The sequence below is a fragment of the Manis pentadactyla genome, chromosome 15 (genome assembly GCF_030020395.1).
Source record: "Manis pentadactyla isolate mManPen7 chromosome 15, mManPen7.hap1, whole genome shotgun sequence".
Lineage (NCBI taxonomy): Eukaryota > Metazoa > Chordata > Mammalia > Pholidota > Manidae > Manis > Manis pentadactyla.
In genome coordinates this window covers 80,383,553-80,410,301 of record NC_080033.1, presented here as the reverse complement: position 1 = coordinate 80,410,301, position 26,749 = coordinate 80,383,553, and the positions used below count along the sequence as shown (strand labels likewise).

Here is a 26,749-nt window from a genome sequence, read left to right as displayed (position 1 = left end):
TAGGAATTTACCCCAAGAATGCAGCAGCCTAGTTTGAAAAAGGCATATGCACCCCTATGTTTATCGCTGCACTATTTACAATAGCCAAGATATGGAAGCAACCTAAGTGTCCATCAGTAGATGAATGGATAAAGAAGATGTGGTACATATACACAATGGAATATTATTCAGCCATAAGAAGAAAACAAATCCTGCCATTTGCAACAACATGGATGGAGCTAGAGGGTATTATGCTCAGTGAAATAAGCCAGGCGGAGAAAGACAAGTACCAAATGATTTCACTCATTTGTCAAGTATAAGAACAAAGCAAAAACTGAAGGAACAAAACAGCAGCAGACTCACAGAACCCAAGAATGGACTAAAAGTTACCAAAGGGAAAAGGGACTGGGGAGGATGGGTGGGAAGGGAGGGATAAGAGGGGGGAAAGGGGGGGCATTATGATTAGCACATATGATGTAGTGGGGGGGCACGGAGAAGGCTGTACAACACAGAGGAGACAAGACAAGTAGTGACTCTATAGCATCTTACTACGCTGACAGCCAGTGACTGTAATGGGGTATGTGGTGGGGACTTGATAATGGAGGGAATCTAATAACCTCATGTAATTGTATATTGATACCAAAAAAAAAAGCAAAGTGACTCAATTGCAGCAGCTAAGAAGTGGGCAGTTGCTGAGAGCCCAGTGGGGGCGCTCGCCCACGGGCTTCCAGTCTGAAGCTCTGCACTGGCCGGCTCAGCAGTCCATCTCCAGGCCTCGGGGGCGCACTCCACTGGCTTCCAGGGAACCTTTGTGTTCATAAGGTGCCTCTCGATCCCCTGCACAAGGGCCTCCTGGGGGAGTAAGGCAGGAAGCCGCTCTGTTGCCCTTACAGCCTTCCCTGTCAGCTGCAGTGTTTGCAGTGGGACCAGTTGCCAAAAAGCCACTTTAAACAGGCATAACATGCACATGCGGTTTATTGGCACTTATCTTTGCTTTTAACTATGCCTCAGGTAGACAGCGTTGAGTGACGTAAACTGGAACATGGTAAGCTCACTGGTCGTCTTTTGCAGTCCAAACCAGGTTGCAGAAAAGGTGGCCTCAAGAATCGCCGAGGGATTCGGCGATGCGGCCCTTGTCATGGTGAGTCCGCTTGAGCCTGTCATGTCTTCTGTCGCAGGATGGCTCCTGCATGTTCCCTTCGGCCATGGGGCCCATCGTATAGGCAGCCTTCCTTTCTGCAGATACTTCCTCAGGCCACCAACGCCCTCTGCAGCCTTCCCCTGCACAGCACCCGCCGTCACAAAGGTGCTGAGTCACAGGCATGTGAGTGCTGTGCAGTCACAGCACACAGGCCTCCAGAAGGGGGAGTCCTGGAGGTCGGCCATGCTCAGAGTGGGGTGCCCGTGCTAGCAGTTCCGGCACCACCCGGGACCTGGTTCAAATGCAGGCCCCCAGGGCCCAGGAGTCTGTTTTAAGAAGCTTCCAGATGATTCTGATGCACACTCATGTGTGAGAACCACTGAATTAGAATAGCCGGCACAGCCTGTAGGGAGGGAGGAGGTAACATGTTAAAGCCCCACTTTGCTGGAGAAATAATACAGTGCTTAGTATTTATCCTACATACCAAGGCTTTTTGCAGGCCACACTCATGGTGCGATCCAGGCAGATGCGCAGTGTCAGCACTCCGTGAGGTGGAGTCTGCCACCTCGGCCGGGGGCCAGTGTTCACACTGCTGGGAGGGCCCCAGGGTGGTGCTTGAGGACTCCAGAAAGGTGCTGGCTGTCGGCTCCTGTTAATTGTTCATGAGTGTGTTCTTGTCTTGTGCGCAGGTAGACAACACTAAGTTTACAATGGACTGCGTGGTACCTACAATCCATGTGTACGAACACCATGAAAACAAATGGCGGTGCAGAGACCCACACCAGTGAGTACTGTGTTCGTGGGGTGAACCGCATGCCCCATATGCTGGGGGCTGACCCAGCCTCCTGTGTTTTAAGTGAGCGTATTCTCCAGAGCGGTGTACAAACCTCCCACAGAAGCGTGCGTGTTCTTCGGCTTTGGAGGGCTGAGCCCCGGGGCTCCAGCGGTGCCCGACTCCAGGGCACCTCTCCCCAGGGCAGACCCTCTCTCCGGGTGTTTAGTGTGCGTGGGTATAATCATCAGAAAGCATGTCTTCTACCTCCAGCTTTTTCAGAACTTCATTTGGAGGTGTCTCTTTCCTGTTTTATGTTCTGTATGTGTTAAAAATATATATGTTTGCTAGCATCTGTTATTGTCTTCCTTTATATCACTCCCCTGTGGCTGGTTTTCTGTTCTCTTTCTGTTAAGAGGTTACCTTCTCCTGTTCACCTCATAGTGACCACTGTGAAGACTGGCCAGAGGCCCAGAGGATCTCGGCGTCGCTCCTGGATGGCCGGTCCTACGAGACGCTGGTGGATTTTGATGACCACCTGGATGACATTCGGAATGACTGGACAAACCCGGAGATCAATAAAGCTGTTCTGCACCTGTGTTAGGGAGGGAGTTCACTGACTTGTCTCTGGGCATTTCCACTACACTGAATAAGAAAAGCTATTTTTTAATGTAAATAAAATCTTTCAGCCTTTGTGGAAAGCTGGCAGTTTTCAGAAGTGGTGTGTGCCTTGAAAGAGGGCAGAATGGCATGCCCGTCTGTCATCTTTTTAATGCAGAGCCTCTAGAAGAGGCACAGGCTGTCCCACCTGACTGTCCCTGTGGGGTCCTTCCCAGGTGTATGTTGCTATAATTCTCCAAATCAAAGCTATTTCTGCTTGTCCAAGATTGTTCCTATTAAACAGTTTTAACTAACCTTTTGTAATCTGGAGAGAATACTTTTTAAGGCTTATGAAGTATCATTAAAAAAGAGAAAAAAAGCCCACACCTTATACCCAAATGACCATGTGTGAGTTTTCATCCCGCTGGAGTTTGTCCGGTCCTGGGCAGGAGCAGGCGTGGCGTGCGGGTGCCGGAGGACGTCTGAACCCGTGTTGGTGCTGGGTGGTCGGGAGGCGCAGGGTGAGCAGCCCAGCCCCACGCGGTGCTGGGCTCACAGGGCTGCCGAGGCTATACAGTGGGAATAATGCGGCTGATGTGTGAGGAACCTTCATGAAGGGGAGAAAGAGCGTGGCTGGGGGCGGGAATGTGGACGGGTGCTTCTCAGTCACAGGCCCAGCCTGTGAGCCTCCGGGGTCCAGAGGGAACTGGAACCATCCAGGATTATCTAACTCGACGGACCCAACCTGCTGGTTATCCAGATGGCTCCGCTCTGTGTCCTCAGGATCATTTACTTTTGTATTTGAAGCAACAAAGGCAAAACCAAACTTGCACTCCGCAGGTTTCACAGAGCACTGTCTGTAATTTTTATACTTGGAACATTTGGTCAAGTTTTTAACCCACTCATAGGAAATGATGGGGAGACTTGATGGTACCATTGCAGGGGTTTTCTTACTAGAGTTATTTTGTGCAGAGTTAAGAGAACCATACCTTTTCCTGCAGTCCTGTCTGAGAACATGAAGGAAATTTGTAGCAGCTGGCATCATCTGTTGAAAAGGTTTATGACAGCACTATTTTAACAAGTAGGAAAAAATTTCAGACATAGATTGCAATAGATGTGCTTTAATCCACCAAGTCTCCCGTCTTTCTTGTAACACCCGTGAACTTCCTAAGGGAGCGTTATATCCGGTTGGGACAAAATGCTGAGTAGAGCGCAGACCAGCGCACACGCCTTCTCTCCACCTTAGATGCCGGGACCATCGCGGCCGAGTGCAGCGGGCAGTCTTGTTCCAAATGGGGTTGTTTCAAAGGGGAGAAGACTCTCCGGGGATTAAAACAAGTGTGTGCTACGTTCAAGGTCAATGGAAACTGGCAGAACTATTAGAAATCAAGGTGTGGCTAAGGCTAGTTCAGGGTTCATTCAAAGGACGAGTCTTGTTTCACCCCGTTACTGGGTTCTAGGCCTGGAGGAACGTGTGCTGTCTTCTGTGGGTTTCATCCTAGAGCCAGGTTCTCTCTATGGCTGAGTCAGGCTTAGATTTCAGAAGGAAGCATATTAAATATTCTGGAAGGGTAGAGTATCTGTGAAAAAACAAACATTTCCAAAGTGCGGATATCTGCTGCTAAAATCGCACAAACCTCTGCTGAGCCCCCGGCCCTTGTGCTGGGCCCACCCCCTCCTGTCTCTCCAGGCCCTGAGTGAGCCTCCCGGCCCCCTGGCCCTAAGAACAGACTTCGTTTCTCCCCGACCAGGAGAAAAGTCGGAACCTGTCTGACATTCCCCTAGAATGTATTCCTACTCTGCCTTTATAGAGAAAAGACTTAAAAGAGCAACACAGCATATATTGAAAATGTCTTTGTCCCATCAAAATGTTAAGCCATCCTTAAATCTGAAGGGATGGGAGGGGAAGGCTGTGTGTGTGTGTGCAGATAACCCCATAGAGCCATCCACGTCCTTAAGATCATTCTGGTGGACAGACATTTATTTCATCCATCCATTCAGCAGTGAGTGGGACAAAGAAATTACTAATTCATACAGAATGTCATTCTCCGTGCGTAGTCGCGGTTACCTTTAGGAACTTAGGATGCCACGCATGGAAAAGCCGGCAGCAACTTCCTAAGTGACGAGCAATGTGCTCACGAAGGAAAAATTGATTCTGCTGATTGCAATGAAATTAGATTAATTTAAAATAGAAAACAACTTAGAGACCTTGAGTGATTTAAATTTCCGGGACAATTTCCCAGGGATGTGGTATTTGTAAGCCTCCTCGGTATAAAAATTAGCTTTGATCTAATAGCTTATTTTTCTGACGGATGTACTTGCAAAACCTATTGTTCCTGCGTGTAGTGATCCTCAGCTTCCCTGGCCCGCCTCTTTTGCCTTCGAAGGGAAAAGATTTGCTTCCAAAACTGCCCCTTGTTGTAGTGATTCTGCCTTCCCCCAGTAGCTACGTTCTGACAGCATGGCAAGGGGAAGAAAAATAGCCATGGACATTGACGCCATGCCCTTCGGGCACGCTTAGCAATTTTAGCGAAGACAGCTGAATTTAGAAATAGACTTCCGTTTTACTAATTGACGTATCTTGAGGCTTTCCATCAACTCGGTGCCTCCCAAGCACTGGATCTTTTTTTCCGCTCAGGAGAAAGCCTGGCAGCAAATGCTGGTCCGTGTACCGCCTGCCAAGTCTCAGGTAGACGGTGTGCCGATCTGACTTCATCTCCATTCACTCTGGGATCCAGGGGTGGCTTGAATATTTATCCTCCTAATGTTGACTTGGTTTTACTCCTTCAGTTCTTAAGCTATCCTTGGATGGGATCCAAATCGGATCAAGTTTGCCATTTCTTAGAAATCAGTGGCCGTTCTTCTAAGGAGCCTTTTTTCATTAAGGACTCACTTTCTAGGGTGGATCCTTCCTTGGAGAAGAGTTTTCTGAGGAACCTGAGGTCTCGTCCAGATGTGAACTGCCAAGAATCGTGTTCTCCCTGGTCTCCTGCCTTCAGAGCAGTGTGGCGAGTGCCAGGGAAGCACCCCTTGGATCTGAAAGCAGCCCTTGGGCAGGGACTCGTGTTGCCTTGTAAAGCAGAATAACATCCTCTAGTCACTGCTGTCTGAAAGCGTTCTAGATGCCAGTGATAAATCTGAAAATAACTGTATTTGAGAATACTCGTGAGTGCTCTGGGCAGGGCTCCTGACCTGGCACGGTCCACAGTCGCTGGGGAGTCTGCCCAGAGGCGGGCCCTGAGCTGAGCGCCAGTGGCACTGGGCACCAAGCATGAAGGGGAGCCTACGGTGGGCCGGATCGGTGCCCTCCATGTCCGCTTCTGCGGCCACCTCATCACTGAAGAAGAGGTGCTGGTTTCTCAAAGGATGTTCCCAAAGAAGAGAGTCATCTGTGGCGCCCAGCAGTGCCCACCCCTGACTCTGGGTGACTCCATGGCGCTGCAGCGGCGTCTCCTACCAGCGATTAGTCAAGAGCGCCAGGCCTGGATCCAAACTTTGCCTTTTTCCAGTTCTGTGGCCGTGGGCAACTTACCTCTCGTGTCCCCTGAAAAAGGAGGGTAAGACACCCACTCACGGGATGTCTAGTGAGGCCCAGTGGGAATAACACACGTGCTAGCACTCTACAGTAGAATGTGTTCAGGCTGCACTGAAAAAAGTCCTTAACTGCGAATGTTTTAACAATTGTAGAATATATTGGCCAGATTGACCCCCAAGGTAAAGGACTGTTCTTAGTCCTTGACTAAGAGCCAAGTGCTTACGCACAGTCAACATTCAGCGAGCCTGTACTGAAGAAGGCATGAATAAAGGCATTCCTTCTCCAAGAATCGTGCAGCTTACCTCTCTCAGACCCTTTGTGTACGGCTGCCTTCCCCACCGCCCGCCTGTGAGGGTTCAGGGCGTTAGTATCTGCGTTTTACAGGTGTGGGGCCATGGCCCAGGCTGCAGAGTGACTGCCTAAGGACCGAAGTGACCCAAGCGGGAGGTGCGGCCCCTCCAGGGAACCAGGCAGGGAGGAGCCGAGTCTCCCCCCTCACCCGCACTCCCCATTCTCAGACCCCACTCCCGCTCCCTGGTAGGTGTGGCGTCCTCCTAACACAGTGTCCCTGCATGTTCATGGAAGAGAATCAAAAAGAAATGGAAAGTCCCTCCCACCCTGCCATTCTCCTGTCTCCCCCTAAACGAAGACAAGACAGCAACTGGTCAAACCTGCGAGAATCTCACGAGCACCTAAATGTCCTGGATATCGGGGTACAAAGACATGGAAGCCTGGTGCCTACATTGGAGGAGTTTCCAACGTCATTTAAGAGTTAATAGGTATTATGGCAAGTAAAATGGTGGCATAGAAAATTTATGCAGGTTTGTAGGCTCAGGTCCTGAGAATTGAAATTCACTGAGATTCTGGGCCCAAAAGTCAGCATTTTAACAAGGGCACTCAGGCCACATTCCTAAAAAACCCTGACCTCTGACCAAAATCTGTGCTTTACTATGAAGAATTTAAGATCCCAGATGAAGTGATTTACCCGGTGCTCTGCAGTGGGCCAGGGACGGAGGAACTGGAGTAAGGCTGACCCTCTGTGGGCTTGCCAATTGGGTAGCACTCCGGCGTCAGGGTCCCGTGAGGTCCCACCTAACGGGGCTCAGGTCTGAGCTCCGCCTCGCAGGAGCTCTCTGGCTCTTCTCCTCTCAAATGCATGGAACACAGAACACACAGATGTGCTCTTGCTTAACACTGGAGCAACGTGACGCCCACAGATTGACACTGTAGACTCCCAGCTTTCGAAGCCTCAGCCTGGGCTCTGGATGGCCGACAAGCACAATGTCTGAGGCTCCTTCTGCCTCCCGGGGGGCCTTATACACAGGAAGACCTGTTTATTACCTTTAATTTTTTTTTTGGTATCATTAATCTACAATTGCAGGAGGAACATTATGGTTACTAGAATCCCCCTATTATCAAGTCCCCCCCACATACTCCATTACAGTCACTGTCCATCAGCGTAGTGAGATGCTATAGAGTCACTACTTGTCTTCTCTGTGTTGTACAGCCCTCCCCGTGCACCCCCCTACATTATGTCTGCTAATAGTGATGCCCCCTTTTTTTTCCCCCTTATCCCTCCCTTCCCACCCATCCTCCCCAGTCCCTTTCCCTTTGGTAACTGTTAGTCCATTTTGGGTTCTGTGAGTCTGCTGCTGTTTTGTTCCTTCAGTTTTTGCTTTGTTCTTATACTTGACAGATGAATGAAATCATCTGATACTTGTCTTTCTCTGCCTGGTTTATTTCACTGAGCATGATACCCTCTAAGCTCCATCCATGTTGTTGCAAATGGTAGGATTTGTTTTCTTCTTATGGCTGAGTAGTATTCCATTGTGTACATGTACCACATCTTCTTTATCCATTCATCTCCGGACGGACACTTAGGTTGCTTCCATTTCTTGGCTATTGTAAATAGTGCTGTGATAAGCATAGGGGTGCATCTGTCTTTTTCAAACTGGGCTGCTGCATTCTTGGGGTAAATTCCTAGGAGTGGAATTCCTGGGTCAAATGGTATTTCTATTTTGAGCATTTTGAGGAACCTCCATACTGCTTTCCACAATGGTTGAACTAATTTACATTCCCACCAGCAGTGTAGGAGGTTCCCCTTCCTCCACAACCTCGCCAACATTTGTTGTTGTTTGTCTTTTGGATGGTGTTATTATCTTTAATTTTTAAAACGTAGTCTCAAATCTGTCATCTGCTTCCCACTTCCAGGAGGTGCCTTGTAGCAAGAGCCCTCCACAGCTGTCTCTGGTGTCCCAAGGACCCTGTCCCAGTCCCTGTGTATGCAGGACATGCTCCCAGAGACATGCTGTTGATCCCACAAAAAAGGAAAAACTAAATAAGCCAAATTATCTGAAATCCCCCATTTGCTGAATATCCTTCTAACCGTCTCTCTCCCAAATGCTGGAATTCTGCACTTTTGAATCCTGAAGTCTTAAATTTACATTTGAGATTCATGTTGTGTGTAGCAATTTTTCATTCATTCTCACTGCTGTGTGTTATTTTGTTGTCTCGACACACCCCGGGGTCTCCATTTCTGTTGATGGACAGTTGGGTTATTTCCGGATTTGGGCTGTTACAGATGTTGCTGCAGTTAACATTCTTGTGTGTGCCCTTTTGTGCTCATAGGTACACATTTCCTTCAGGATTACATAGAAGTTGAACCTGTAGGGGGGTGTATGTGCAGCTTTTTAGGGTGGTTTCCCAGTTGAACATCCCACCCCCACAGTGTGTAAGAGCTCCAGGGCTTCTGTAGCTTCACCAACACTTCATGCTGTCAGTCTTTTTAATTTTGGGTAGGTGTATAGTGGTCTCTCATGGACTATTGGGTCTAAATATGAAAAGTAAAATGACATCGCTTCCAGAAAGTAACAGGAGACTATACTCAGCCTTGGGCTGGGCAAAGATTTCTAACAGGACCCTAAAGAAAAGAGCAATTGTACTACATTAACATCAAGAACATTTTGTCATTTAAAAACACAATTAGGACAATGGGAAGGGAAATCACAGAGTGGGAGAAGTTATTCATAACACAGCCAACAGGAGACTTCTATCCAATATATCCAAACATATTAAAAATTATAGATCAAGTTTTTTTAAAAAGTCAGACAGCCCACTTGGTCAGGCACTTCCCAACAGATTTCCCAATGGCCAGTAAGTTTATGGAAGTGGTTCAACTAATGGGATCGAGGAGAAGCACACTGAAACCATGAGAGCCCGTTTCTTCATGGGCAGGAGCTGTCAGGAAGCCGGATCCTCTGCACGTGCACAGGTCAGGTGTCCTGCACAGCCCAGGACAGTTGCACATACTGAGGCTCAGTGTCAGGACGCTTCCAAAGAGACAGCAGCTCTGGGACTCCTTCAGCACGGGTCACATGTTTTGGAGACTCTTGGCTTGAGTACCTGGCTTAGGTGAACAAGGAGCAACAGTTCTTGGTTTGAGGATCTGAGGATCTCAGCTGTGGGTTTCTCCTAATCTGCTCAGGACATTTCCCTCTGAGGGCCTTTAGGGGGGCCTGCTGTGCATCCTGGCCTCCCACCTTGTCTGCCCCACAACTCCAAACTCATCCTTGCAGAGGGATTGTTCTGCTCATCACCCCGAATGCCTGGCGTTTCTCAGCACCTGCCTTCTGAGGAGCTCCCAGTCATCTGCTGGTCCTGCTGGTAAAGTGACCACTTCTGGTCAGCTAAGCTCTCCGCTAAAATTACTTCTGTGCTAAGAGGCAGTTCTCAAGACACGTCCCAGAGACCTGAAGCACCTTTCGGAGCAGGCTGTGTGCCGCCTGGAGCCCCGGGAGGAAAGTGCCCCTCATCCTGGCACTACGGGGCTGTCTGGGAGGGATAGTGCTCTCCGTAAGCATGGAGTGTGGTCATCCAGGTGGGCTGGCGCCCCTGCAGGTGCAGCCACACACCGCAGTGCCGCTCCCCCCTGGGCAGAGGGAAACTGGGGCAGGACTAAGCCCAGGCCAGCAGAGCAGGCCGGAAGCAGAGAAGAGGGGAGTGCATTTTGTCCGGGGGGGCTGGTGGAGCAAAGCAGATGGGGAGAAACCTGGAGCCCAGAGGAAGTTAGGGAGTCACTATTTTTCCGTTTGCAGCAAGGGGTCCCTTGGCTACCTTCCCAAATGTGTCTCCCAAGCAGCCCACCATTCAGACAAGCCCCGTGAGGACACAGTCCCCGGCACTCTCCCGGGGCGCCCATCCCTTCCCTGGGCCTGCAGGGAGATGGGGATGGGTACCTGGAGCTGCACCGCCACCTCCTCAGCGTCTGACCCCACTGCTCAAGGCCCTTTGCACGTTGTGTTGGCCGCAGCGGAGTCCACCAAGGCGAGTGACTGCACGTGGAACAAAGGGTGAAACGGGCACGGGCGGGAAGGCGCTCTTCCAGCAAGGGTCGTCCCTCTGGTTGAAATGCCTGCAGGAGGTCCCCAGGGACCCCCACCCCAGCAGTCGGAGACAGAACGGAGCCGGCGACAATGGCAGGGACTAGCCGGACCCGGAGTCTGGGTGAGGGAGGTTGGTTGGGTGCGGGACCCTCGGCCGAGGGGGTTGGGCCTGGGGTCCAGGGTCACAGAGGACATATCTTGTCTCTGTTCACAACCCTGATGTCTCATATACTTGAACATGAGAACAGGCCGGGGTCCCATGTCCAGGATGGAGGAGGTGTGGGTGCTGGACAGGCTTCACTGGGGGCGCTGGGGGGCCAGGAAGGGAGGGAGTGTTCCCATGACAGACAAAGCGATGTCCCTCGGCACACAGGCCTCCCCGCTCTGCACCGGAGACCGAGAAGCTCCGGCCACGTGGGGCTTGAGAGCACACCCCTCCCTGCCACCCTACTTCCCACCTTGCCTGGTATCTCCTGGGAAGCGGCCAGGGGTGGCTCCAGCTTGCTGAGTCCCTGGGGAGCACCTGTCAGACCCCACAGAGCCCCGGAAGTGGCCGCTGCTGGGAAAGGACCTGGGAAGGGGCACCTTGGACGAGCTCCGCCCGCGGAGCCTGCTCTGTAGCTCTGCCCTTGGAGACTGAGGTCACTGGCCAAGCCTGCAACTGAATCAATCTTGTCATTTATTGTCCCCACTCTACAGGGAGCGGTCAGCTGGGGCAAGAACTGCCGCCCCCCTGCCCAGCACTCCAGGCAGCTTGGCTGTGGCCCCAGTTCACTGAGGCACTGGGGCAGGAGCACCCCAGGTGGATGACTGGGTGGGTCCCACCGGGTCACAGCTCCTCCCCACCCGTCGGAGGGATGGCCTTTGCCTGGCTCCCTCCACCAGGGTTCACCAGCCAGCCCCCTCCCTCCCAGGGCCAGGAGAACCATGTTTCCCCGGGATCCCTAGCTGTCATCAGCCAGAAACTTCCATTGCCCTGGAGCAGGAAAAGCCACCCCAGTCGGCTAAAGAAGAGGTGAGGCCTGGGGACTTTGCCCGGGACCTGCCCACCCCACTGGAAAGGCCTGGCTCTGGCGCAAAACCCCCAGACTCCGGGCCTCCTTCCTCCACGTGGGCCTGTGCCGGGAAGTCTGCACGGTCGCCCGCTAGCAAGCTGGGCCGGGACTGGCCAGACCCGCACCGACGCCCAACGCACAGCTCCGAGCTGCCGGCCCGCTCCTGGGACAGGGTCTTAGACCTCCGGCTGAGGGCTGAGGCTGAGGCTGGGGGTGGACAGCCCTCCTGGCTTCCCTGGACCATGTGGCAGCCTGCCTTCCTCCCTCACCAGGAGGCGAACAGAGAAGCCGAGCTGAGCTGCATCCGGGAATGTCCTGGGCTCTTGGACGTGAGTGGTGACAACAGAATCCTAGAAGTCAGGACAGGCCTGGGGAAACTGCCACCACAGCCCTTTCCCGTGGACTTCCAGCAGCACTTGGGGGTCCCCCGCTTTCTGCAGGGGCCTGGGCTCCTCTCTGCCCCAGCTCCGTCATCTGGAGCAGCTCTGCCCTGACAAGCACTGCAGGCACCTGATGCCCAGCCCCGCGGCCCAGGGCTCGGTCATACCCAAGGCCCCTGCCACCAATGTCAGGCCACCGAGGGCGCACAGCCCAGCACTCCATCTCCTGTAGCATTGCAAATGGCAGAACCCCTAAAGGAATGCCAGGGCGGAAAGGACACTGAGGTTCCATGGTGGTGATGAGCGCCCACCCGCAGGTGCGCTAAAACCCAGGCCTTTAGGCAGAGGCCCTCGTGGGTGGGGGAGACCCTGCATCCGGCTCCCTCTCTGGCCTGACCTGCCAGATCTACAAAAGCCAAGGCCCCTGGGTCTCCCGCCCGTGCTCTTGGACGACTGTTTCTCAGCATGGGAGTAGGGGTCAGGCCCAGCCTGCCAGGGACACCCCACATGCCCGGCACCCAAGTCCACTTCCCCTGCCTTCCCAAGTCCATGCCGGCTTTAATTACTGGAACATTCCTTACCCCAAGAGGGTCAGAGTTGAGCCTTCCGGCAATACTTTATTTCAACTCCAAACTTCTCCAAAGCCAAGCTAAGCCTGGGGAACACGCCGTCTGCTCGCTGCCTTGGGGAGCCCCGTCTTCCTTCCCAGAACTGGTGTGAGCACATGGATCCGGTGCATTTCATGGTCTGAGCGAACGTCCTTGCCACGGCTGACGCGGCTCTCATCAGCGTACTGGAAATCCCTGCTCTCTGGGCCAGGTTGCTCTTCCCACCCAGCCACAGCTCCTAACCACGAGCAAACCCTTGCTCCTGCCCACCCCGACTGCACCCTCAGCTCAGCCACTCTCGTCTGGCCTGTTTCAGGGCCAGGAGCAGGGCTGCTTTCTTGCCATGGGGCTGCTTGTCCGGCATCTGACATGGACACCACTAGGCACAACGCCCTCTGCCCACCACCGAGGGCGCCCTCATTCTGCTGCACAGCCACCATGTTGGCCTTTTTCTCCCCAAGGTCTTGCATGCTCAGAGCACCAAGGCCACACGTGGCCTGCTCACCAGGAGGATTGTGCAAAGTGACCCTCTCTCCCAGGCTCCCAAGTCAGCCATCCCGACAAACCCGGTGTGGTGTTCGGCATGCTAGACACACCGGCCCTGGGACCTCCCTGGGTCTTGAGGCAGCTCACCCCTGTTCCAATTGCCAGAAATTTCCCCTCTGCTATAAATTATCCATTTCCTGAAACACCTCTACTGACCCTAGTCACCCCCTCGGGCCCTGCACGAGTCCTACAGCTGCCTTCCCAGGAGAGCCTTTCAGAAAAGGTCACTTGCCCCCCATTCTTCCTCCTCTGTCGGGGTTTGATTCCTTTTGACACATGGGTTTGCATCTCTGCTTTGTCCATTCCTCTATCCCCGAGGCCAGAAACTGGGGATATGAGCCAGGGATTAATGGCACAGAGTAAGCTTCTGAAAGCCACGGGGGCCACAGGGAGGCCTGGGCTTAACGATAATTTCCCTTCTCTGCAAAGGCCAGGCATTCAGACCAAATAGGCTGGAGCAGGACAGCGCCGAGCCAGCAGGGGGACAGAGCAGCCACAGCTCAGATGGCCCCCATAGAAGAGCGAGCAAGTGTCCCCAGTCTGAGACGCCACATGGCTGCTGATCTCTTCTCCTAGAGGGAAGAGGGGTGCTGCTGGGAGCTTCGGAGGAGGAAGCGGCCTCCTGCTGCTGCTCGGCTCCAAACCTCTCCCAGGTTTAGGGAGGAGCCTCTCCTTCTGTCCTCGCTGCGCAGCTTCTCATCGATACTTAACACCCCTTCGTTGTGCCCTGCAGTGTGCCCAGCTCTTCACTGTGCCCCTTGCTGGGAAGTTTTAAGTCTGTGTCTTCATTTCCTTACAGCAGAAGTCATACATACTCCTGGGGTTTGAATGCAACGATTATAGAAGTTTTTGCTAAAGGAAGAAGTAGTGGCGCTTCCTCTCTGCCCGCCTCCACCAAACCACCGTTCAGTGGGAATCGGTCCAATTTAAATGACACTGAAACCAAACGGCAATCAGAAAAGAAAGCTCATTTGCTTCTCACTCTTGGCTGGCAGGACCCTGGGAAGCTGATGTTCAGCTGTTTGCACAATTCGTGTGTTCAAGGCAAGGAGAGAATGTCCAGGTGTCGGGTCCGTCTTTAGGCTGCAGGGGAGCTTCACTGCCCCGCTAAGGCAGCCAGCAGCCTCCAGGGAGGCAAGCTGCTCTGTGGGGTCCCATGGAGCTTGAAGGCAGATCCAGGACTCAAAACTGCCCCTCATGTGCCATCCTGTTGAATATTTTTATACAGCTGGGGAGGTACAGACGGGGCTGCCGATGGCCAGGTCCTCGGCAGCATCTGATAAGCTGACTGAACTTGGTGCCGAGGCGTCCCCCAGACAGCCCTGTGCATGCTGGGGAGAGGCGCAGACGGAGGCTCGGCCGCCTGCCGTGTGCAGCCGGAGGGGGCACCTCTGCCTCTCCAGGGATTACTGGGGGCTGATTTGGCAGGGGAGTTGAAATGCGGACTTCAAAACTCATTTTCCATCTCTGGAAAAGGAGGGAGAATTGACCTTGATGGGAGAGAGTTTTCAGAAGGGGGTACAAATGCCGATTCTGAACCTGGCTGGCAGGGCTCCAGTCCCAGTCCCACCACTTACTAGCTGGTAACTCTGGACCTCTTACCCCCCCAACTGTGAAACAGGCCTGCCATCAAGTCAGCTCGTTCGTGCTGGCACGTGGTAGGCACTCAGTAAGCATTCAGGACTTACTGACTAAGGCTTCTATTACCAGACGGCAGCCGTGAAAACGCCACCACTTATCTGCCCACCAACTCAGTGACACCGGTACAACTGTCCCCTCTTTCATATTGGATACGGAAGCAGAGAGAGGACGGGCGACTCTCCCAAGGCCATTCATTCATTCGTTGTTTTAAGTCGGAGGGATTTTAAGTTTTATTATGAAATATTTTGAGTACAGGAAGTACAGTGAAGATTAGCATGCGCTCATGTACTTAACAGAGTAACTTTTTGCCACAGTTATTGAGTTTTTTAAGAGACAAAATGTTGAGATGAGACCCTCTTGTCCTCTCCCTTCCCCCACAAGTCTGCCCCCTTCCCGATACCAACTGCTCCTCAGAGGCTGGCAGCATCCCTCTCAGTCCTGTAGTGTTATTAGGTACTCTTACTTTATTTATGCTTTGTCTGCATGTAACATTGTTGAAGTGCTCCGATTGCCATCATACCATATAATTCTGCTTCTCTGCACCGGGCATACTTTGAGCACTCCCCTTGTGGATGCCGGGTGGCCTTCCCCCAAATGAATAGGCATGGTAATATGCCAGATGCCTATTCATGCTTCTGAACAACACTCAGAGCATTTCCAAGTCCGTGATTCTGCACACAACGCTCAGTGAACACCGCCATGCCAGCCTCACATGCACTTGTGTGCAGGCTTCCAGGGACTCGGACCCTTCCGTGGGTGGCTGGGTGGCGGCGGACCAGTTTCCCCAGAGGGTGCTAAGTTGTCCTCTGGGAACTGCCCCACTTGCACTTGAGCCAGGGAGGGTTCTCAGCTCTCCAGCCAGGACTAGCACTTTAAAGGTTTCGGTCCCATGGGCAAGGGGTGGCATCTCCTGTGATTAATTCATTGAATGCGTACCAGTGTCTGCATCTGGCCAGGTGCCCCGCACAGCTACCAAGTAACAAAGCAGAGACGAGAAATACAGGCTCCTGAGCACAGGTTGGAGACCCTAGACTAGACGACAGTCTCTGCTCTTGCATCCTGTAGCTCTTGCCAAGCTCTGGTTTACATAATCAGCTATTTACCAGTCTGCCCCATCCCCGGCTCCTGGCAGTGATCCCCTCCAGTAAAAGGTCTGGGTGTTAACTGTTCTGTACCTCTAGGTCTGTGCAGTCCCACAGGGCAGCCACGTATGGCTCCTGAGAACCTGAAATGTGGCTGGTCCGAAGCGAGATGTGCTCCAAGTGTAAAATACACACCAGCTTTGGAAGGCTTAGTACAAAAAGAAAGAACGTAAACTATCTTATTAGCAATTTTAATATTGATTACATGTTGACATGATCATTTTTGGATAAATTGGGTTAAGTGAAATATGTTATTAAAATGAATTTCACCTATTTCTTTTTACTTTGTTAACAAGGCTACTAGGAAATCTACAGAGGGCATCTGTGGCTCCTGTTAGGTATCTGCTGGGTGGCACAGCCCTAGACTTTGCCAAGTGGGCGCCTTGTGGTGGCTCCCCGGGGAAAGGAGATAATGAATGAGTTGATGAGTGACCACACACTTGGGAACAGGACAGCCACGGGGTATCCGAGTCCTCTCTGGCCTCGTCCCCAGCATTCCCAGGATGCACAGGGGCTGGCCTCCAGCATGAGGGCCCTGACTTCTTCCCTTCTCCTCCTGCCCAGCGGCAGTGAGCCAGAGGCCTCAGGAGCCCTGGAGGGAAGCCTGGGCATCTGCCAGGCCAGCCTCCCCCAAGCCCACGTTGACCAGGGAAGCCATGTCCTGCGGAACAGCTCAGGCCCCTTTGGGACCTGGCGAGCACCTTCAGCCCCCTCCCAACCCGTGCGTGTGACACCCCCGCCTGCAGGCACTGTCCCCTCTGTGTTCATCTTAAGCCCCGGGGAGGCCAGAGCCACACCGCAGAGGGTTGTGAGCCAGCCGCCCTGCCTGCCCAGGGCCTCACGGAAGAACGCCAGAGCTGTGCTCGGCCCCCGGGCGCCATGCCCAGGCCCTGCACACCATGGTGCCTGCTTGGATGCCTCTCCAAAGGTTAACTTTGAAGCTGCCAAGGAGCGGCTGAGCCAGGCGGGGCACAAAGAGAGCCCTCAGGCTTCCAGCTGGCACCGTTCTGCGGAAGCCAGTCTGATTGTGGGGCAGTTGCCCTCTCTTTCCAAAGATGTGCCGAAAACCTTAGCCATTTGGAATCGCTGGGAAGAAGTATATTTCACTTAAGGTTTCAGGTAACTGAACCTTCTTCCCCTTTAGCCACGATGCTTAAACATATTTTAATTATTGTAGGTGGGAAATGTTTAACAGTGGCATTTATCCCTTCCTCTGTGACAAAGGGTGACCTAGGGAGAGGCTGGATAGTGGAGGAGCAACGCCCTCGGGCACTGTGGAGCGTGGAAGGTCGTCCCTCCTCCGTCCCAGCAGCCACACGCTCGGGTCTGCAGCCTGCCTCCTTCCCTGCTGCCCGGCTCCTCATCACCCGCACACCTTGCTGAGTCTGGGATCTGCCACCCGCATCCTTCCCTGGCCTCACCTTCACCCTGGCCCATGTCGGGAGATACCGTTCACACTGAGTCCTACTAAGCAGAGCCGGAGAAGCCAAGCATTTTCAAGCTTATGTAAAATAAGGGCCAAGGTTTGGACCAGGTCTTGCCTCTGACCCCCGGGACACAGGGCTTCGGAGTGTGAGCAGGTGATGTCCCCAGACACGGCCTCTAATAAATGGCATCCCTGTCCTTTTAAGAGCATGTTGGTATATGACTAAGAATGCCTATCAAAAGCAAATCACCTACAGATCGCAAAGTACCCATCTTTTTGTCTTCGAGATGGTTCCAGGATCCGCTATTTCCCTGAATTTGGCAAGATCAAAGTTAATTCAACAAAGCAAACTCACTCACGGGCTGAAGGAGACATCCTAGATTCCACTGCCCCACCGCCTCATCGCCCTGGTCACACCCCGTCTCTGCTTCCCCCCCCCACCTCTCAGGAACCCCCCCATCTCTCCACTCTCACCACACCAACCCCAGCCCTGCTTGGGTGGTTCCCCCACCAAGAGCCCAGCAGAGGAATGAAAAGTCCTACCCACACCCTCCGTCAAACACCATTGGTTCTGGAACAGTTTTTTAAATAATTTCTACAATTTTGCATTTGAAATTATTTGGTTACAAGTGACATTAATTTCCGCTGACACTGAGTGCTTAGTAACCGAGCACCCTTAGGGATGTGTGAGAACCGACCCCCCCATCTGTTTTCAATTGTACTAAAACTTTTGTGAAGACTAAATTTAATGATGGATAATGTTTCCATGTCTTAAGTGAACTTTTATTTGCCCCTATTTTGCAGTTTTCTCTATATTTTAGAACCTATGGATTTTTTTTTTTTTTTAATTTCAACTTTTGGACTAGGTAATCCATTCTCCTGATTCAAGTTTCCAAAGGCGGACAGGGGATGGGGCGGACGGCCTCCAGGGCCCCGCCCCAGCCCCGTTCCCTTCCCCGCAGGCAGCGTGCCCGCGGTTTCTGCTGGGACTCCCCAGGGACACTCCGCGCACATGCTTAGACAAATGCAGAGCCCCGCTGCTCCTCTCCGTCTTTCATGAAAGGCTGGAACATCCAGGCGAAATCTCGGAGATCTTTCCAAGTCCAGGACACGAAGAGCTTTGTCATTCTTTCTTATGGCTGCAGAACAGCCTTTTTTATTTTTGTTTTTTGCTTCATTTTTCCAGCTCTGAAACAATTTCATAGGCTCATGGGAAGCGCACAGGACAGGCACGTCCACCTCCTGGTGCAAGCCCCCAGCCCCCGGATGGTTCCTCTTGCCACCCGCTGCTGCACAGTGGAGCCAGCTCTCTCAGTGCCTCTCCACCTGTCCCCTCCCCTGCAGAAAACGTCACCACGACGGCTGCTGCCATGGTGGAGTTGACCCCCCAGGGGCCCACTGGTTCACCCCCCCAGTGGCCCACTGGTGGGGCTGCCTCTGACTTCAGCCAGCTCACACTGCCTTTACCCCCTCACCTCCTGCCAGGGCCTCGAGGGACTTCCAGGCAGGGATGCCCTGCTGCCATCTCATCCTGCCATCTGCCTTGGGGGCACCTTCTTGCCCTGTCCCTGTCCCCTGCCGCGGCTCCTCCGCCTCTGAGCGTTGCTTCCACCACCCCTTCATCACTCTGCCGTCGGGCATGTCAGGACTCTGCCCTCCTGGCCTGCAGGCTCCAGGAGGTGGAGGTCTTGCTGTTCCCCAAAGCACCAGGAGCCCACGGCGCTGCAGGTGGTCGGGCAGTCGTGCGATGCCCAGTGAGGAAAGAAGAACGAACGGACGGAGGCTGCTCCAGTCCATCCCTGTCACAGGTGTGGGCTGGGAACATGCAGCCATTCCTCCCCTCACAGGGGCCCCTGATTCCAGGGCCCTGGGCTGCCCACCTTTTTAGGCTTTCCCGTGGGCCCAGTGGGCAGGGATCCTTCCCCATGCCAGACAACCTTCCCCTCCATCGCCCTCCGCTGCCACGTCCTCCCGCTCGGTGCTTCTGCTTCCGGTCTTCCTTCCTCTGCTCGCACCCTTCCTGCCCGCTCATGTGCAGGACCCACCTCCTGCCCTCACGCCTCCTCTCAACAGCCCCTCCTCCAGGGTCCCAGGGCTTCTCCTGCCTTTCTGCTGCAGAGCCAGCCCTGGGCTGCTTGCTCGTGAGCCCATCCACCCTCGGCTCTTGTCAAAGCCCCAGAACCCAAGGAGCCTCTGTCCCAGTAGCAGGCCACGGTCCCTTGGCCATTCTAGGGCCAGCACACCCCTGGGCAGGGGCTTCTCCCTCCCTTGGCCCTCGTGGCTGATCCCTAGAGGTGTTTCCATGGCAGCTGTTACTGGGTGGTCGTCCTATTACAGCTTTAATAAGGTGTAACTTACAGGACCTAAAAGTCACCTGGCTTAAGTGCACAATTCGATAGTGTTTAGGAAATGTACGGATCCCTCTGTCCGTTTGCAGTCCCTCCTCACTCCCAGCCCCTTGCCGTGGCAAGCACCAATTTGCTTTCTGTCTGTAAATATTTGCCTGTTCCGGACACTTTGTATAAACGGAATCTGCAGTATGTGGCCTTTTGTGTCTGGCTTCTTGTCCTAAGCGTGTTGGTTCTGAGGTCCATCCACGCTGCAGCATGAATCAGGGCATCCTTCCTACGCATGACTGACAAGCAGTCCATGGTATGGACGGACCCCAGTGTGTTTGCCATTCATCAGGTGACGGGCAGTCGGTTCCACCTTTCGGCTGCTGTGACTCGTGCTGCTGTGAACATTCACGTACAAGTCTTTGTGTGAATACATTTTCATTTCTCTTGGGTGGATACCTTGGAGTGGAATTGCTGGATTGTATGGTAAATAAATGCTTAACTTTTTAAGCATCTGCCAAGCCATGTTCCAAAGGGGCTGCGTCACTTCACACTCCCAGCAGAATTCTAAGGATTTGCCCACATCCTCACCAACCTTTGTTACCTCCCTCACTGTTTTACTCTAGCCATTCCTAGTATAGATGAAGGGGTATCTCATGTTGGCGTTGATTTGCGTTTCCCTGATGACTCGTGACACTGAATTCTTTCATGTACCCCCTTAATCATTTGTAGGTCTTCTTTGGTGAAATATGACTCAAAATTGTTTTGGAATTTAATTCTTTTTATTTAAATTTAAGTTTTTAATTGGGCTATTTGCTTTCTTGCTATTGCATTCTAAGAGCCCTCGGTGCATTCAGTCCTACATCACACATACAATTTGCAAATGCATTCTAGTCTGTGGCTTGTCTTCTCATTTTTTTAACTGTGTCTTTTGAAGTTTTTCCTTTTGGTGAAGTGGCCGTTGAATCTGGTGACTTTCTGTCTGCTGGCAGATGCCGCGTTTTCTGCGGGGTGTGAAGGCCTCGGCGTTCTGGGGGCTTTCCTGCTGTCTCTGCCGCACGTGGGCAGCCCCTGGTTTCTCTGCGTGGCGGTCGCTGTGCTGTCACCTGACTCTCGTGCACACCCACACCGAGGGGCAGCAGAGCGAGACCTGCCGGCCGTGGAGGACACCCAGGCCCTGTCACCCATCAGCCAGAGACTTGGGGCGAGTGACAGCACCTCTAGAACTCAGCCACCCACCTGTACAAAGGGGACTGATCATGGTGTCCACCTCTGAAGGCCGTGCAAAGTTAGTACTAGAATGGTGCCTGGTACCTGCTTAGCTCAAAGCAGACGTGAGCCATGATTTGTCTGGCTCTCTCGAGTTCACAGTGAATTTACACATACTCTCGCCTGTGATCCTCATGGCAGTCCTAGAGGTGGTGCTCTTCACCCCATTTTGAGGTGAAAAGTGGAGACTCAGAAAGGATGAGCTACTTGCTTATGTCCCCACGCCTGTGAGGGGCTCGTTGAGGCTTCAACAGGGGTGGGGGGACCCGAGGTCTGCTGCTCTGCTCCCCGATGCTGCCCGTGAAGGTGGGCTCATCTCACCGACGTGGCAAACTCCAGCAGACGCTGTCCCTACTCCCCAGGACCCCACATGGTCAACAGGCTCACTGAACCAACATGTGCCAGGCACTGAGCCGGGCAGGGGACGCAGAAATGGGTGACTCGGTCACTGGAGCTTCAAGACTAGCCACGGGCCCCCTGCAAGAGGATGGGAGCCCTGGGCCTGGGAGGTACTGAGGGGGGACCAGGCCTAGCCTGGGGTGGCAGGAGGAGCACCTCAGCCTCCCCAGGGGGCGGTTAACACCCAGGGCCCCGTCTGATGGCCTCCAGAGCTGCCAGGTGGGTCTGTGGCTCTCAGGGCACCCTCTCAGGCAGACAGCCCTGCACTGATGGGGCGCCCCACCTGTGTGGCCCCCTACTCCCTCCTCCTGGGGCCTGTCTCCCCAGGGCCTGGGTTTCTTTGTTAGCTTTTATTTAGGGAATTTTCAAATACATGTGGGGACATTTGAAAGAAAACAAATTATTGCTGAAGGACTGGAATGCCAGTGCTCATTTATATCTAGAACACTCATTGTCCTGTGAAGCAGAATGCATTTATCTGCATTTACTGTTAGTATATGAAATGAATAAAAGGGGGGTTGTGGTTTTAAAAAGAGAAACAGAGAGACTAGCACAACCAATCTCCATGTACCCGTCGCCCCGCGTCAGCCGTGGCCACAGCATCCCCTGTCCACAGGCACATTCCAGGCGTCCCATCACGTCCTTCCTGTGGCCCACATTTCCAAAATCCCACAGTACTGGTGTGGTGCTGTGCTCTCGCCTGACTCTCGTGCACACCCACAAGTGCCCAGGGAAGCAGTCCCCCAAAAAGAAAGAACCACCTGCCGCCCACTCTGTATTGGTGGGTCCTGGTCAGAGAGGTGTCCCTGGCCCAGACCATTTCGCCTCTGTGGACCTGTTTCCTCATCTGTAAAATGGATATGAATGCCTCCTCCTGGCAACGTGGCTACAGAGACTAACCCAGACCACAGAGGGTCTGTAGGTGCACGGATATACAACAAAACCATAAAAATAAGCAGGGAGGTCATCCCCAAAGTAAAGGTGGGAGGGAGGGAAGAGAATGGGATTGGGAAGGGGTATGCCCAGAGCTTCACAAATCTGTAACAGAGAATTTCTTAAGGAAAATGACAGCGAGTTGTAGGTGTACATTTTCTAATACCCTATGCTTTTGAAATAGCTTATAAATCTCACTGCAGCAAATTAAAACAAAGTTAAAGAAAGCAGTAACCCAGATCGTGTCTATTCTTGGCACTTAGTAGGAGCTTGTGTGTGTAACAAAACATCCCAAAACTTACTGACTTAGAACAACTATTTTATATTTTCTCCCATGCCTGTGGTTGTCTAGGCTCAGCCAGGTGGTTTCTTGGGCAACTCATGACACTGGCTGGGGCTGCAGTCGCCTGATGGGGACTTGCCTGGGCCTGACAGCCCAGATCCCTCCAAAGCCACATGCGACGAGGTGGTGCTCCCAGAGCATGGGGAGGCGGTGCCACAGCGACCAGCGAGGCCCAAGGCCTCCCAGACCTACGCAGGTCAGCTAGGAGGCCAGGCTGCAGGGACTTCCACTCTCCCATCCAGGTACCACATGTCCGGGTCCCCAAGGTGCTCCTGTTCACAGGTCAACCTGAGCCGGGCTGATCTTCAGCTCACCCTTGGTCCCCATTGAGCCTTGGGCCTTCCCTGACATCATCTGGGTCCAGAATGTATCCAGGGCGACCGCACCTGCCCCTCCCCTCACTTCCTCTGTCCTCTTTCCTGGTGTGGCCACCACCACTCTCATCAACCGTGCTGCCACTTTATGGCAACGGAGAAGGGGCCCCAGCGAGCCGGGCTCTGCAGGCAGAACCAGCCTCCTCCTGTTTCTGGGCACAGCAACCTCACAGAGACGCTCTCTCCCCTGTAGCTTGCCCAGGCGACTGCCCCAGTTTCATATGCCCTGTTTGGCATATGGCTTCCTTTGGGAATGGGCTCTGGCATCTGCTTCTTTACTTGGAATGTGTCTGGTCCCCTGGCCCCCCGGAAACCTTCTGAGGACTTGCACTTCTCCATTTGCTTATTTAAAGTCCCTTTCATTCTGCAAGTTGGTGTGGAGGGCTGCACTGTGCTGGGCTCTATGCCTGACTGAGGATCTGAGAGTCAGCAAAGTGGATCTGGGCCCTGCCTCAGGGGCTCACCTGCCCACAGAGAGACAGACCTTCAGGAATTGCCCACAGCAGGCTCCGGGGTGCCGGTACGGCTCCAGACTGGCAGACATAGCTTGCTCGGAGCTATGGCAGTTAGGAGGGGTTAGCTGGGCCAGGGCTGGGGAGCAGGGCAGACATCTCAGGCAACTCTGGGGCCTCTTCTGCCATGAGAGGCAAAGGTTCTGATGGTGTGGCCCGCACACTGTTATTCCCAGAGCCTGAGGCCGTGTCTGGCACAGGGCAGGTACTCAGTCACATACGGAACTCTTGTTGGGTCATCGCAGGAAGTTGTTCTCTAAGCCATGAATCCTCTAGGGGAAGAGAGCGAATTGCTCTGAATATTCTTCTATTTCCTCCAAAGACCAAGGGGTTTTGGGCTGAGAAGGGAGGGTTTTAGGGGACAGATGTCAGGGTCCTGAACTCACACCCACCCACCTGGGCTCACACCTAAGGAATCCCCACTTCCAGCACCCGCCTTGTCCCAAAGTGCCAGGTGATTCTGTGCACAGGCAGGTGTGGGGCTGATGCCCCAGCTTAGTCTCCAGGGTCTGTGGGTTCAAGGCCACCCTCTGCCGTAATCACGGCAGCTGCTTCTATGCTGGTGGGATAAGCTGAGCCCACTGTGCCCGACCCTGCCCTCAGAGCCCAGGGTCTTCCATGCCCAGCTTCCCCCCACCCCCAAACCAAGACCAACCTCCTTGGGGTGGGCACTTCACCTGGCTGCCAGGGAAACAGTCTCCAAACGGGCACTCTCTCTTTTTTTTTAAACAAAAACCTTTTTTCTCGTGGAAAACTTCAAACATATGCAAAGTAGGATAGCATATGAACCTCCAGGTACCTGTCACTCAACAACTATCATCTTTTTCCCATTATTGCTTCATTTCCCCCCATCCCCCGACTCTGCCCTCTTTCTATTTTCCTAGAATCTTTTTAAAGCAAGCCCAGTCTTCATACTAATTCATTTATGAATACCTTTCCAGAGGTATCACTAACAGATACGGGCTTCAGAACACATGATACCATTACCACATCTATTAAGATTAGTAACCATTTCTTACTATCATCTAACACCCAGACTTTTCCATCTTGTGCTATTTTCTCACAAATACCTTCTGATAATTGGTTTGTCCAAAGCAGGTTCTACACAAGCTTCACACCCTGCATTTGTCTGGTTTGTGTCTTGTCTCTAGCCTTCCGAGTGGGCTCTGATGCCAGATTTGGGGGTCTCCATGATAGCAGCTGATTCATGTCATCTGGGAGTTTTTACAAAACACCCATCCTGGGCCCTACCTGAAGCAATTAGATGGGATCCCTGGGGTGTGCCAGGGTGGGGGTGTTTGCTTTATTCATCCTTATTTATTTGTTAAGCTCCCCGGGTGACCCCAGCATGCTGCCAGGGCTAGGAGCCATTGGAATATACCCAGGGGTCCTCAGCAGGCATAGTGGCTGTGCCCCCAGGGACAGGGGGCAATGTCTGGAGGTGTTTTTGGCTGGCACAGCTTGATGAGGGTCGCTATTGGCATCTAGTAGGTGGAGTCCAGGGGTGCTGCTGAGCACCTCACAGTGCCCAGGATGCACCCCACCACCTCTGAGACAGAGAATGACCCGAATGTCACACTGCCGGCATTGAGAACTTCTGGTACTGAAGCACAAACCCCACTGTTCTCTTGGGCAGAGGCCCCTTGGGGGAGGAAGCAAAGTAACCCGGATTCTTTACGTGCTTCATCTCAACACCGTAAGGTGACGAGCACACCCTCCTCATTAGCGCCCTGTCCCCTCCCCCAGGGCTGAGTTGGGCCAAAATCCCCTCACTCCACCCCTACCAGTGGCCTGGCAGTCCCTCTCCCGGCTTGGGGCAGGAGAGCCCGCGAGGGCGGAGGGCACAGGTTAGAAGGGGTGACCTGGGACCTCCCTGTCCTGCCGTCAACATCTGGGAAATGGACCCTCAGGCGAGGGCTGTCCTGAGCAGGTGACGTCGGGAGCCCTGTGCACAGGTGCTGCTCAGTCAGAGCTGGCTTGCTTGCTGTGGCATCCCCTGTACCTGGCGCAGAGTAGGTGCTCAAAACGTGTTTGTAGAAATGAATGAATCTCCATTTCCCCCTGTGGAAACTGGGGTCGGGAGGCAGGCTGACCTCGCAACAAGCAGTGCACCTCAGCCTGCGTGTGGCTTCTCCCGGCAGAAGGGCCTCACCTGTCTTTCTCCACCCTTCTGCGACAAGAACGTGGGTGGCTCTGCCGGCTGTCCCCAAGGACTTCCCCACACCTGCTGCCACCCTGGACGGACAATTCGAGCAGCCCTTCCTCCTAGCTCCCTCCAGAGACAGGAGGCCCCAGCCCACCTCCCTTGTGAGGGTGGGGAGTGGGGAGCGGGTGGAAGGAACACCCTGCCCCTAACTCTGCCCCCTTCTGTCCTCCTCCTTGTCCAGAGTGAGGGTGGGGGGGAAATAATATGTTTTCTGCCAGTCACTCTGGACTTGAAGTGGTCAGGAGAACCAAAGGTCGTAACATTTTTAGGAATGACTCAAAGGGAGGCTGGCTCTGCTTCCTGTGAGCTGACTCTTCTCGCACCCACCAGGAAGTGTGACTGCCCTGCTGAGACTCAGTTTCCCCTTCTAAGCCTCCAGAGGCACACAGAGCGCAGCCGTGTGAAGACCGCGGGCCTGTGAGGTGGAGTTGGCATGACAGCCTTGTGACAATGACATGAAAAACACGTGGTAAGGGATTGCTTTTGTTCCTCCTGGCGAGCTGGGTAGGGGCCTGCAGCGGCCTCCTCGCTGTGGGATGCCGCCTAAGAAACCCATTGGATAAAAGGCCTCTGCACCCACGCGTGGGGAGCTGGGGAATTACTCCCAGCTGGGTGTCATCAGGAGCCACGAAGCCGGCCCAGCCGGCCAGGAGGCAAGTCTCACACCCCTTCCTGGGTCGCCCTCCCAGCTTCACCCCTGGTGTGTGTGCGGGGGAGCACGTGAGGAGGGCCGAAGGCCAGACCCTAACCCTGGGGAAGCCGCCCTTTGACCGTGAGGGCTACGTGACCCCACAGCCCCAGCGAGAAGATATGGGGCGGGGGGCTGAGGAGGGCGACACGGCGGAGCCCCTCACTTCTCGCTTGCCCGCTCAGGCACGGCCACCTGGCAGCGGGAAACCCCGGCGACCCTTTACACCGCTCAAGGCTGGGGTTCCCGGCTGCAGGCAGCTTAGCACGCCAGGCTGGGGAGTCCCCACTGGCCGCGGCCCGAACTTTCCCCGGGTCCCTGCACACCCCGGGCCCGGCGACAGGAAACCGAGGCGCGCGCGCGAGAGTCCGGGAAGCCGGAGGGGCGGTGCCGGGCGCGCCCCTGGCCCTGTCCCCGCGGAGGCGGCGGGACGGCCCGCCCCGCCCCGCCCCTGCGCCCGGCCGGAGCAATCGGGCGCCCGG

At 53.8% G+C, this 26,749-nt stretch overlaps 1 protein-coding gene across 1 annotated transcript; it reads left to right on the top strand.

The window, feature by feature from the left end:
- The first annotated feature begins 568 nt into the window (after positions 1–568).
- EMC8 (ER membrane protein complex subunit 8) lies at positions 569–2,807 on the top strand. The gene is made up of 3 exons (XM_057493041.1): positions 569–1,120; positions 1,810–1,904; positions 2,337–2,807. The coding sequence occupies exons 1-3, from the start codon at positions 1,022–1,024 to the stop codon at positions 2,494–2,496; spliced, it is 354 nt and encodes a 117-aa protein (XP_057349024.1). The 5' UTR covers positions 569–1,021; the 3' UTR covers positions 2,497–2,807.
- Positions 2,808–26,749: the final 23,942 nt, after the last annotated feature.

Coding starts and splice junctions, on each gene's coding strand:
- EMC8 (XM_057493041.1), top strand. CDS start 1,022: ATGGTAAGCTCACTGGTCGTCTTTTGCAGTCCAAACCAGGTTGCAGAA. Junction 1,121..1,809: donor GCGATGCGGCCCTTGTCATG/GTGAGTCCGCTT, acceptor TCTTGTGCGCAG/GTAGACAACACTAAGTTTAC. Junction 1,905..2,336: donor CGGTGCAGAGACCCACACCA/GTGAGTACTGTG, acceptor TTCACCTCATAG/TGACCACTGTGAAGACTGGC.